This window comes from Cuculus canorus, chromosome 1 (genome assembly GCF_017976375.1).
Source record: "Cuculus canorus isolate bCucCan1 chromosome 1, bCucCan1.pri, whole genome shotgun sequence".
Lineage (NCBI taxonomy): Eukaryota > Metazoa > Chordata > Aves > Cuculiformes > Cuculidae > Cuculus > Cuculus canorus.
The window spans coordinates 144,458,106-144,470,627 of record NC_071401.1 but is presented as its reverse complement, the minus strand read 5'-3'; the positions used below and the strand labels follow the sequence as shown (position 1 = coordinate 144,470,627).

The 12,522-nt window shown below is 40.4% G+C and overlaps 1 protein-coding gene across 5 annotated transcripts in view; it reads left to right on the top strand.

Annotated features, from left to right (window-relative positions):
- Positions 1–12,522, top strand: part of DENND5B (DENN domain containing 5B) — a 115,626-nt gene that overhangs the window by 38,529 nt on the left and 64,575 nt on the right. For 3 of the 5 annotated variants that reach the window (XM_054074721.1, XM_054074741.1, XM_054074750.1), the window contains exon 2: positions 8,525–8,590. The exons of the other annotated variants lie outside the window; for them this stretch is intronic. In XM_054074721.1, coding sequence (XP_053930696.1) covers positions 8,525–8,590 — 66 coding nt within the window. The remainder of the gene's footprint in view (positions 1–8,524; positions 8,591–12,522) is intronic. 5 annotated transcript variants of the gene reach the window in all.

The following is a 12,522-nucleotide window of genomic DNA, read 5'->3' as shown; positions in this document are numbered from 1 at the left end:
AAGGTGCAAATCTCTGTCAGAATCCACCTGGATGACTGTTGCAGGGTCGTGAGTCTGTGTGTTGTCATTTGGGTTGGGCAATTGCATTTTGATCTATACTGGAGAAAGAGCTGTACCCATACAGGGCTTGGGTTTTGCTGCCATTAAGTCAGCTGCTCAAGATCTGCCCCTGCAGACCGTATCAAAATCCATCTTCTCTTTAGACATGGAAGATGCAGTGGAGAGGTAGAAGGTGTTGTGGGTTAGTGTTTTTGCAGGATCGTTGCAAGGGCATCCTACACCCTCACTGCAAATTGGAAGGTGTTGCTGACCTGAATAAAAGGGGGCTCAGTGCTAACCTGCAACCTAAACTGGTTTTGGAAAGCACAGGTATAAGAAAAGGAACAGGGAAGGTGAGGGATGTACCTTGATAAACCCATCAAAGAATTCAGTTATTTGGGATAAGTGACAAAAGAATGTTTCTTTGGGAAAGCATTAATTCGGGAAAGGGTTAATCAAAAGCACCACTGGAACTGGTACTGTACTAGTGTTTTATAGCTGACTTAAAATACCCGGTTCCTCAGGCTGTTTATAAATTGATTCTCTGATGCTACAAAATACAGATTCAGGTTGAAGTTTCATTTTTCCATATTAAATAAGTCACATTCAGCTGCTTGTATTGCTATAAACACAGAATAAACCTTGCTGAATTCAAAGCCAGAGGTGCAGTCCCACTTTAACAAGCAGCTTTCTACAGAGGCAAAAGGAGTGTATTTTTGAAGCTTTGTTGTTTTGGCTTATAAATAAGCCAGAAGTTTGAACATTGTGTAATTCTTTCATGACCCTTGAATTTGCAACTGTAGGATGTATGTGAGTACTCAGATTCCTTTAATCTGGTGTACATATATGACACTTCTGGTTTCAAAGGGGAATTCTGTTCTTTATATGTACCGCCTGTTCTTGTGACAACTTGGAGACTAGCCATGATTCTCTGGATATGTGTGAAGCCCTTGAAATATTCATTATAGTCTCTGGTAGTCTGATATTAGTAAATCATCTTACAGTCCTTTACAAGGAGGTGGTGGGTTTGTTTTTTTTTTTTCCCAGCCTGATAATAAAACTGCAGGCTTTAGTTAAGAAAATATCCACTAATGCTCATGCTCAGCTACCCTCTGCTGAGCTTATTGCTAACAGCTGTGTAACTGCTGAGATCTGCATCATTTGTTGTCACAAATATTTATAGTTTGGGTCTTTCCTCTTGTGTATACTTCCTATGTAAGTATCCAAAAAAATTTGCTTCCTTAATGTAAATATTTAATCCAACACATACAGACCTGTTAACCTTTGCGTTGAGGTGGTACCCCATCAGGGATGCTCTCGGTGTATTTGCATGTTGTAGAATAAATCACCAGAAACCTGTCAAACCCTGAAGAGATATGCAAATGCTTGTGTCTCTTTAATCTGGTATGTGTTTATCCTCTCTGGTTTGAGATGGGAATTCTAATCCTGTGGGAGTAATGCAGGAACTCCTGATGCTCCTGCACTACTGCAAGGAATTACAAGCCAGCTGGTGTCCAGGTTTGAGGGCTGTCTCTATTGTTGCCTGGGCCGTTGTGGAGCTGAGAGGAGCCCCAGGTGCTGGGGGCAGCTTTGAATCTGTAACGGATCGTTCCTGCCATTCCCCTCTTAGGGAGAGAAGTGTGCACATGTATATGGTTGTGAATACGTTATACATGTGCACTCTCTTATGTAGAATGATGTTCTTTAGCTGGTAGGCTTATGTTTTGTAGGGAGTGTGAGTGGCGACTATTGAAACCCATGCTCTCATACCATAAAGAACTCTCTCCTGTCTTGATTTGACGGAATAACTTCTTTCACCATGAAAAAATGTTATGCTCAATTTCTGTAATCGGATGCTAAGATTTAGCTGTTCCACAGTCACACTGACACTATCATTTTCAGAGTTGTGTTGCTATACCTGTACATATTGTTAGTTCTGTTTGCTTTTGCATCCACTTCGCTGTATTTACTAAACCTCCCAGACCTTAGTACGCTCACAGAGACTGTAGGTACTAAATCGTGTTCAGCTATGATGCAGTCTGTGCCTAATCCAGCTCAGTATGAAGTAGTCCATTTCTAATGTATGCTGGAACAGTTACTGAGGTCTCCAGAGCAACATGGTATGGCTTGCTCAATTATGTGAAGCATTCTATTTAATGTCACAGAATTCCCCTTTACGTGAAAGGAAAATATTCTAACATAACTCCTGGTGGTTTTACATGAGGTGTGTGCAATGGGCAGGAAGGCTCTAACGTCTGTTTGAGGTGGCTTGAAATGGTTTGTCTTGGAATTAGCCCCCTCTAGTTGGTGTCAGCTCATGCTCATTTAAAAACAAGAGCAGCCTTCTACATGCGTATTCTTAATGTGCCAATCAACCTGGGATCCAGGCGCTGAAGGATTAGTGGATTAGTGGTAAAGAGGAAGCATTTGCTTAAATGCCAGGTAATTTTAGGGTTATTTAGATCTCTGTTCTGTGCTGCTTCTATCTCTACTAGCAGGGCATTAAAATAACAGGCAAAATATGCATGTGGGGTGAAATTGGACTTAATTTCTCACTCACCTCTTTCGTGCAGCTCTTCAGCTCCTCTTTCAGAATCCTACCAGCTCTTTTCAATCCTATTTCAGGCCAAGAAATGTGCCCTGTTCCCTTTTGTGACTCACCACAGTCTTTTCACCTTCAGAGTCTAAAAACATCCCAGAAGCATTTGTTGGTTTCACATGGGTATCTACTGCTCTGCAAAGAGCTTTTTACTGGAGCAGCAGTAGAAATCTGTGGGGAGAGGGAGTAAGGCACTGTTTTTCATTGCTAGGCCTTGGTAAAGGAGATACTTTTAAGATAGAGAGCTCTTTGTATAGACCTTTTTTGCCTGTTTTGCCAGACTTTACCTGGGTTCTTTAAGAGATCTTGTTGATGACAGTGGAAGGTGTATCCTGAGGTTTAAGGGTGGCTTGTTTGATAGAAACCTTGAGGTGGTATTGTGTGACTCCATTGCTGTCATTTCCAGACATCTGTGGGAACGAGTGGGCCAAAGCAGGAAAGCATCTGAGGTGCAGAAGCATTTACAAGCCGAACCCTTACAAAGATGCTGTGGCACCTAATACTCCCCAAGGCACTAAAGGAAGCCAAAAGATTTTATTTCTAGGCTCTGCTTTGCAGGGATCTGAACTAAATCTGGGAGCATGGCAGAAACAGTGTTGTGCTTTCAGTTTCTCATCTAGAGTCTAGTTTGAATGCAGAAATTAGTATTGGTCCACTCCTTCGGATTTGAATCCTGACCCTTTACTGTGGCATGGTGATTGAGTCCTGGTTTCAGCTTTCTGCATTTTCAGTAGACTTGGGAACTGACTACAAAATGGTCAGTGGTGATAAGGCATAAATTTGGTTGTTTATGCTTTGTCTGAAACATACAGAGCTCTGCTGCAATGAATAAAACCCTAAAGATGTATTTAACTAGTCATAGTTTACTTAGGGTTTACTTAACCATAGAGCATATTTTTGATGTGGCTTAGATGTGCAATTACTGTGCACCAGTGGCTTCTTAATGGTCCCTTGTGTAAACTCATTGGCAGCAGCCTGATCTTCAGGGGTTTTTTAAATGCAGGTGGTGTTGACCAAGACACGTTGGTTCTTGAAAGATGTTTGTGGCAAAGTAGGTACATTAAAAGAGTTATAAGAACTCATCTTTCTTTCAATATGATGATATTTTTGCCTCTTAACAATGTTTTAACATTTTTGGTTGACACAAGTCAATTGTTTTTTCAAGAGCTATTAAGTTCTGCATCTTCCAGCATGTTGTATAAATGACTTGTTCCTTTGTTCACAAGGATTTGCCCACAGTAAAAGCATTTGTAGTGATATTCTAATCTGCAGTTATTGAAGTACACCTGGCTTGAAGCATCTGAGAGCAATGTCCGAATTGAAATGGTTTCTCTGGTAGCTCTTAAGTGGAAGTATCTCTTCCAAGGACTGATACAGCTGCGTGGGCAGCAGATCCTCATCTGCCTGCATTTCCATTCCTGCTCACCACTGTTCTCCATCCAGGAGCTCTGGTAACTTCAAACCTTGCCTGCGGGTTCTTATGACTTTTCAGCATGTGGAAAGTTTTTGTGTTTTTCTAAAAGGATTCAGTTGTTGAAAACTGGCAGAAGACTGACTCTTGGAGACCGTCATAAGGACAATTAATTGTTGGCAGCAGCTTAAACAGCAGTTTTTCCAAAACCCCTAAAGAATATCAGTTTGTGCTACACAATGGGTTGTTTCTACTTCATGATGATGAAAGACCTTTCCTGACTGCAAGAAACAAAGTTCTTGCTTTGCCAGATCCCCTTCCCGTCAAAAACACATATAACTAAGTTTTCATAAAGCTTAGCAGCTGCAGCTTTAAGGCAGATGAGCACTGCCTTGATGTAACCTTTTGCTTGTGAAAGTTAGACGAAAAAAGTAATGATACAGTGAGGAGCTAATTCTAGGTCCAACCTCTCTAAATCCACCTCTTGCCCCACTGATAAAACTGGTTGTATAAATCTCACAGATGTGGGGCTGCTCTTCAAGGAGCGTGAAGAGGCTGTCCCTGCCCAGGGTGTTTTGTCAGCTTGAGTGGCACTGTTGGGTTGCAGATTGTGGTGTTTGAAGAAGAATGATCTTCAGAAACTGAGAATAGCTTCCTTCTGGAGAGTGCTGATGGGTGTAGAGCACCTGGTTTCTCAGGCTGTGTTCTGTGTGGCTGATAAAAAAAACAGTCCTTTGGATCCTCTTTGTGGCTCAGCACATCAAGGGACAGCTCTTGACATCAGAGAGCAAGGGCTTCCTTTGAATGAGAAAAGTCTATTGCCCAGCATAATGGTACTAAGTCCCAGGAACAGAGGCCTCAAGCTTGTGCAAGACAGACAAAAAGCAAAACCCCAAATCGGGAATAGCTGACACTTTAAGCTCTGGGATGGGCATCTTCGCGCTCTGTTTATGTCAGAGTTGATTAGTGCTGAAAATAGTCCAGGCCAAATTAAGCTGCTTTCTTTTCTGAATTACGATAGCAAAAGGTCTTACCAGTGAATTTATTCACACTCTGCTGTTGTGTAAATGCAGCTTTAGTGAAGCTGCTTCTAGCTTCAACTAACAAAACACCTGAAACTTGCATCCTGATGAGTCAAGGGAGACTAATATAGCTGTGTGATATTATGTGCATTGTGGAGTGGTTCAAAAAACTTATCTTAATACAGCCTATTTTAGAAGATAAATGAATGTACTGTAATTATAAAAGCAAATAATGATAATAAAGCCAGTTTTTCTTATACTAAAAAAGCCCCTAATCAAAAGTCACTGAAAAAAATTCCCCTTTCTTGCACACAACCCTAAACAGTAATGGTACAGGGATTTTTTTGGATGACACGTTATGGTTGGTTGAGTGGGTTGCCCTTTTCTCATCTCCAGAAATACCAACTATAATAAAGCAGATCTTAAGACAAGACTCTTGTGTTACCTCTGTCCCTGGGTAGTAGTGGACAAAACCTGCTTTAAGATTCATTTGAATGGAAAATGATGTTTGTTTGTTTCCAAAACCAGTCTGAGATTGTGGTGGCATGTTTTGACACAGAAACCGGGTATGTCTGAACTTGATCTTGCCTTTGTGAGCATGGAAAGAGTCCTGTGCAAAAGGTGTGACTGGATACTTCATTCTGTATTCGGTCCATGGAGGGACATAAACATGTAAAACAAGTAGTGGGAAATGGTTGTTAACACTAAGTGGGAAGCCATCCAAACTTCAAGAAGGACGTGAAGGTATCGAAAATTCCTTTTCTTTCTTGGTGGTTCAGCCCAAGTCTGCAAGCAGGTGCCTCTTGCTCCCCTCACCAGATGGGCTTTGGTATCCTGCTGTGTCAAAGGACCTGAGCTGATGTCTTGAATATTTTTCACTCTAATGTTGCTAATGTACCTCTGGGAGATGGATTTCAGACTGTTTGGTTTCTTATGGTTACATATATTACTCATTTGCTATGTAGCTAACCAAGGGGTTAGCAGGCAATTTAAGAATAATGATGGATGAAACTTAAATTTAAATGAACCTTTAATTATTGCTTAAATTGTTTTCTTTATTAGTAGTCATTAATTTAATATCAAAATGAACTGCAAATTTGAATATAGAAGTGCAATAAAAAAGAAAATACGCCACTTGCTTTGTCCAGGATGGACCGGGGACCCCTGGGGCACCACACCCTCCACATACTGCCTGGCAGTGGGTCAGAAGCCCGTGCTTAAGGCAGTGTGGCAGCACCAACAGCCTGAGTGAATTCCACACACCTTGGTTTCTGGAGCAAACAAAAGCCCAATGTGTGAATAATTTCCTATATTTATAAGGATCGGTCCAGTTTTATACCCACCCCACTGTTTCCTACTAATTGCTGCCTTTGGGGGCAGACTCTGAGGTAATTGTGTAGGAGCACTATGCCTCCGATACCTGTTTTTAAACCCACCACACTGCAAAAAGTCACCCAAACTGACATAATTTAAGCCATGCCTTTTTGAATTTTAACAAGATTACGATGCAACCTTATGGGCCTGGGGCTATTTTAAGAAGCTGACAGTGTTGGTGCTGTATAATGTTACTCAGTAGGCAGGGAATAAGTATTTTAATTAAGGTCATAAGGAAGGGATGATGGGAAACTGAATTGCTTGTGTTAGAGCCTTTTTCTCTTTATTTAGACTTGTGCAATAACTTTTCCAGATGAAAAAAAAATCTCTTTTTTAAAACGGTTTTTGAAATACTGAGCCTTTTCTAAGAGCAATTATTTTGTGGCAATGGTCATATTCCATTACATTGTGTTTCTATAAGGCTGTATAACAGTGTTCATAGCTCTACATTTATATCAGTGTTGTTAAAGGCTTTCTGACATTTTTACTTCTTGTGCAGGAGCTTACGTAACCTTTGTGACTGTTTAAGTATGTGATTGATGGTGGTAAATGGTCAAAAAATACTGAATGGGTAGCAAAACCAAAACCTGGCCTGGCGCATCAGGTTATGCATCACTTCATGAGTTGTTACATCTTTCATTTTCGCTCTTCCTATTGCAGATTTGTATCAAAGTCTGTAGAAGCTCGGTGCCAAATTCCCTTGGAGTGATAACGTTGTAAAGGACTTTTGGGGGAGAGCTGCGAGGGCAGCCTGGCAAAGAGGGTTATAAAGGCATTGTAGGTATGGGGCAGTCGCCGGCTTTGGCTCATTCCTGTTAACCAGGAGAGTTTGCAGTCCTGATTGTGGCAGAGACTGGGCTCTTCTAGATCAAGATACTAAATGAATGCTCTCACAATATGTTCCCAGAGAATCAGTAGCAGTTTTTTTGGTTTGTTTCCTTTATCTTAAATATTTGTGCAACTTTTTAGTTAAAACAGCTCAAAAGTTGAATAAAACAGCTTAAGACACATGAAGTAGAAAAACATTGTCCTGCAGTACAGGTGCCTTCTAAAAATGAAGACAATACAAATTCAAATTTAAAAATCTTTATTGAAGGAGCTCCTGTGCCCTCTGCTGAGGGTTGCCTTCCCAGAAAATATAGCCTTGGCAGAATTATCTGGGTCTTCTGACCTAGTGCCTGGATTAACAGCTCAAGTAGGAGGTCGTGGTGGAAATACTCTGCATTTACACCTAGAAACTGAATGACCAGAGAGGTCAATGGTATTGCAGCTTTAATATACACTCTGGGTTTATAAAAATAGATTTAACTTGAGGAGGATTGTGTAATGCCTTTGTGTAGCATACAAATGGGACTTCTTTTGACAAAAGAATGCTGTGGTGTTAGCGAAAACATTTTTGTTTTTCTGCAGGAGATGAGCAAACTAGTTGGAAGAAACCTCAGTTATACATGCCAGCAGGAAGCTCTTCCATTATCAGTGCCTGTTGGGGTAGCTTTTACTGGAAGAGATTAAGATTGCCCATCCAAGTTATAAACATAGCTTATTTATTCAAATGTTTGTCCAAAACCACCCCATTATGAGACCAGAAATTATGAACAGAACTATTGGGCAACTTTAAAAAGTCCTGAAAATGGTATGAAGTACAGAATTGATGGTGTAACAACATGGCTAACATTATTATGCTAAAGAAAACCTCTTGGGTTTAACTTCAGCACGGATTAAAGAACTGCTGGTTTCCCTGTCTCAGTTTCACAGGCTCTGGAATGGCTCAATGTATGAACAAAGCTGTCTTTCATAATGGGGAAGCTGTACAGCAGCGTGCTGTTTGAAGTACCGAGAATTTAATCTTGTTACTAATTTTGACAACTATTTCTACAATGTCTGTCAATGCATTCAACAATTTATTCTAATACAGGCACGAAGGGGGTTGTTTATCACATGGATTTACCCTTTGGCAGTAGTGGGAGGAAGATGGGTTGCAAGGAAAGTGTTTAATGTGTGCTTCATATTTTTCTCTCCCCCAGCATATCTTTTCATTTTGTTCATACTTGCTTTTTTTATCTCTGTTATGTTGTGTAGTCTTGTACAAATGGCTAGAAGCAGATCTCCGTGGAAAGAGCTCAGATACTACAGACAAAACCTCAGGTAAAAAGGCGTTAAGGACAAAATAATCATCAGGCCCCCTCTCTCTCTTTATTTTCTGTTTTCCAACTCACTTTGAATCAAACTAAAGGTCGGAGTTTAATAAGAAACCAAAGAACCTCAACTTTCTCATTCTTCTACCTAATTTGAATCAATATCTGATAAATTTTAGTCTTTTTCTCGAAGCTCTCTTTACAGATATGCTTCTCCTCCCCAGCAAAATGCCACCAGTGATGTCAGGTGTATTGGTGGATATACACATTGCTAAGTCTTAATGTGCTTCATAAAGACTGAACAGTATCTTCCATAAGGCCTTATTAGAAAATATTTATCAAGAAATTCAACTGGACTTGGTTATGTAGATTTGTGGATAAAGGGTACTGGAAGGTCCAGCTGCACCAATTTCTGCTAGAGACCCAAAGGTTCCTGATACCTCAAGGAAGAATGTTTTGCAGTCTAGATTTAAATAACAGCATTAGTGAGGTCCACACAAACACACCGAAAAAAGTGCCAAATTGTGTAGATGTATTGATAGAGTCCACAACCCGCAAAGGCTTCCTGCTTAAATATGATCCATCAATTTCTTTACATGTTGATAAGTAAGGAGTTAGGTTAGACCCTGCTCAAGCCTCCAGACCCCACCGAAATGCAACCACCATCTCACAGACAGCTCAGATTTTAAAATTTTTGGATGAGAACTGTTTTGTCTGCCTTGTCTCAGGGCTCACTTTCGTATAATTTCCCTCCTACACTTTAAGATATGAGAATATGTGGTCAGAAATAACGCAAGGAGCTAACGTCCTTGACCACTGTCTGGTCTACCACTGCTGTTTTTGTGTCATGGTGAGGCACAGGAAGCAGCAGAGCACAATACCTGCAGTACTGTAACCATCTCCCGAATTTAGCAGCTTAGTTGCTCCCCAGCCAAGCACTATTATTCCTGTCCCCACATTGTTTTCTCACTCACGCATTGTACATTACTAGCTTCTCATGCAGGGTCATCCAATGTTTAGCAAAGTCCTGTCTGCAGGGAAATCAGCTGGATGTGCCGAACACTTCTAATTAGAAATAGCTACCAAAGAGGTTGTCACCATGAGGTACACTACTGTGCATAGTCCTGCTCCCAGTACGTTCCTCTAAAGGAATAAAAGATATTTTTATTTCTATGGTCACAAGCATTCCTGTCTACGTTCCAGAGCTTGGAAGGAGCGACAGATAGCTTACATTCCCTGGACCAGAGGGTGTGGGTGAAGGATGCCTCTGCCTATTTGGTACATGTTTTTGTATGCCCTTGTAGTTGTGATGACTAGTTGAAACAGATCTGCTTAGACCTTAAGATTGCTAAGTTTTAAAATATGGTGACTCATATGAAAACCATGGTGACTGATAACCTCACAACTATAGCTGCATTTCCATGATAATTTTATCCTTCATACAAAACACAGAATTTTCTAATTTTGAGAATTTTTTCATTTTGAAATGGAATTACCACATTTTTTTCTTGATCTAGCAAACATCACTTCACCGCTTGCTTTTAATCTGAAACTAAAGATCACTTTAAGAAGAGTGCCTTTAGGGGAAAGTACCTGTAGTTTAAAGTACTGTTACATAGGATATAGTATCCAATTGAAATGAAACTTGTATCAGACATATCTTACACAATTTCAAAAAATACCTGAATGATTTTTTGGAAAATATCCTGAATGCAAAAAGGAGTCCATTCAAATCTCTGATAGGCAGCTTTCCCAATGGGATGTGCTGTTTGCATGAATGAGTACCATGCATCAAATACGATGCTTCTGTCTGTATTCATAATACTGTTAACTGGCCATTAATATTTTAGAATATGGATTCTATTCACATTTGATACTTGCTTCATTTTTCATGTGCCTTTCTAGTCCTATTTTGGAAGCTAGCAAGCAAGTACTTAAATAAGCATACAGTAGATTCGATGAAAATATACTGTTTATCTAGAATAACTTTATTTGCCATATCTGACTCAGCAGTTCAAACTACCAAGGCTGAAAGTTGATAATATCAGGTACCCTTTGGTCCAGATCCCTTCCTTCATGTTTGGCAAGAACGTTTTTCTCCCTGTGGTTCTCTTCCAGCTGCTTTTTGTCAGTGTTGTGTTCCACATCTCTCATCTCATTCTGGTGGGAGTTGGAGTGTTTCTTGCTAGTTTGGCCAAATGATAATGGCTCGCCCTGACATGTGGATTGCTTTCTGTCATATCCTGGTACTGTTTCTTTGCTAAATTATGCATCTCCTCTGAAAGCTTACCTTGCCTGGCTTCTCAGGAGGCAGCTTTGTATGGAGAGTGTGATGTTGTGTCTTTTCAAGCTAATGACCGATTGATTCACTCCGGTGTGCTTTCTTGGCTCTATTGTCTAGTGATCACTGATTGAGAAAATTGTATTTTCTCTCTGTGTGTTTTACCTTTAATTTATATATTTTTAAAAACCACCAGAGCAGTAAAATGCAAAACCTGCAGAGACTCTGCAAAGGTAAGTTATTTGTGCCATTTACTTTTCTGGATAAAATGAATCCATGTTGTCAGCCTACTAGGACATTGTAAATGCTGGTTTGGGGAAACTGGATTTCTTAAACAAAAGCTTGTGCTTCATAAACAAAACTTTTGGGTGTGTCTGTCATCTAGATGACTGCGCAAGTATTTGCAGAAGCATACAACTTATTGGTTATTCTCAAAAGGTGATTGAAACCCTCAGTTTTTAATTATTACAGTGGTTTATTGACAAATCTGTTTTGTTCTTCTCCACTGGTTCTGGATGCTGCCAGAGTATTGCCTGTCAAGATGGAGAAGTGGCATAGGGAAAATAAGATGAAGGATATTCAGTAACAAGAACAGCACAAAATCAAGGCCTTCCCCACTCTTGTATTCCCAGTAATATGGTTTTTGGTCTAACTTGGAAAAAAAGTACAACTTTATCTGATGGGATTAGTTAGTAATTGAGCCATCAAACTAGGAAAGGAGGATATTTTCCTATGGAGAACCCTTCCAGGATCACTTCCCAAATAATCTGAGCAGTCTGACATGCTTCCAGAGTCTGCCGGCGCTGCTTTAATGCCAGAGGAGAGGTTAAAGGCAAGAGAGCACCTAGCACCGTGCAGCCTGCCCTCGCTGCTCCACCACGAGCTTAGGCTGCTCTACCAGAACAGAGAGGTAAAGCTGCCGGGTGTGTAACCCTCCACTTCTTGGCACTCATGGAAGGTATTTAGGTGAAAGCTGGGTGGTTTGTTCTCCCACTTAATCTAAGCACACAGAGCCATGTACCCTGAGATGCCCTGTCTTAGGTGTGCTGGAACTGGGGCTCTTCCGAGCATGCACAGCACACAGGGCAAAGCCTGCTCCAATTTCTTTGGTGCCTATAAGTGAGCACAGGCATCAGAAACAGTAAATGACGTGATTAATGTGCATTGCTGCTGGAGTCTCGTTTACAGTTATGTGCTAATATCAGATGATTAATCAATTTAGTTGTTGACTGTCATCACTGGCAGCTGTTTTCCAAGCAAAAGATGTGCACCTATATGATGTAGAGTGCAAAACTGGCCCCCAAAGGACCTGTGAAGAGTTCAACTGATGAACTCCACAGGTGATGAGAGACTCTGAACCCACAAATTATCTGATCAGCATCCATCAGGTTACAGTAAGATTTTTTTTTTTTTTTGTCATGAAAAAGGAAATATTTAAAGAAATTCGAACTCCGACAATCACTTGCTGTTAGTTGTGGAGAACTTAAGTCATCCAGGTGCTCTTTGAACTTTTAGTAGAAGCAGCCAAATAAATTTAGCATCAAATATCTGCCTTTCTGCTAATTCACAGTTGTGAGATAAACTGTGTCAGATGTGAGAAAGATTGAAGATCTAATTAGGAAATAACCTCATGCATATTTATTTGATTATGGAAACACATT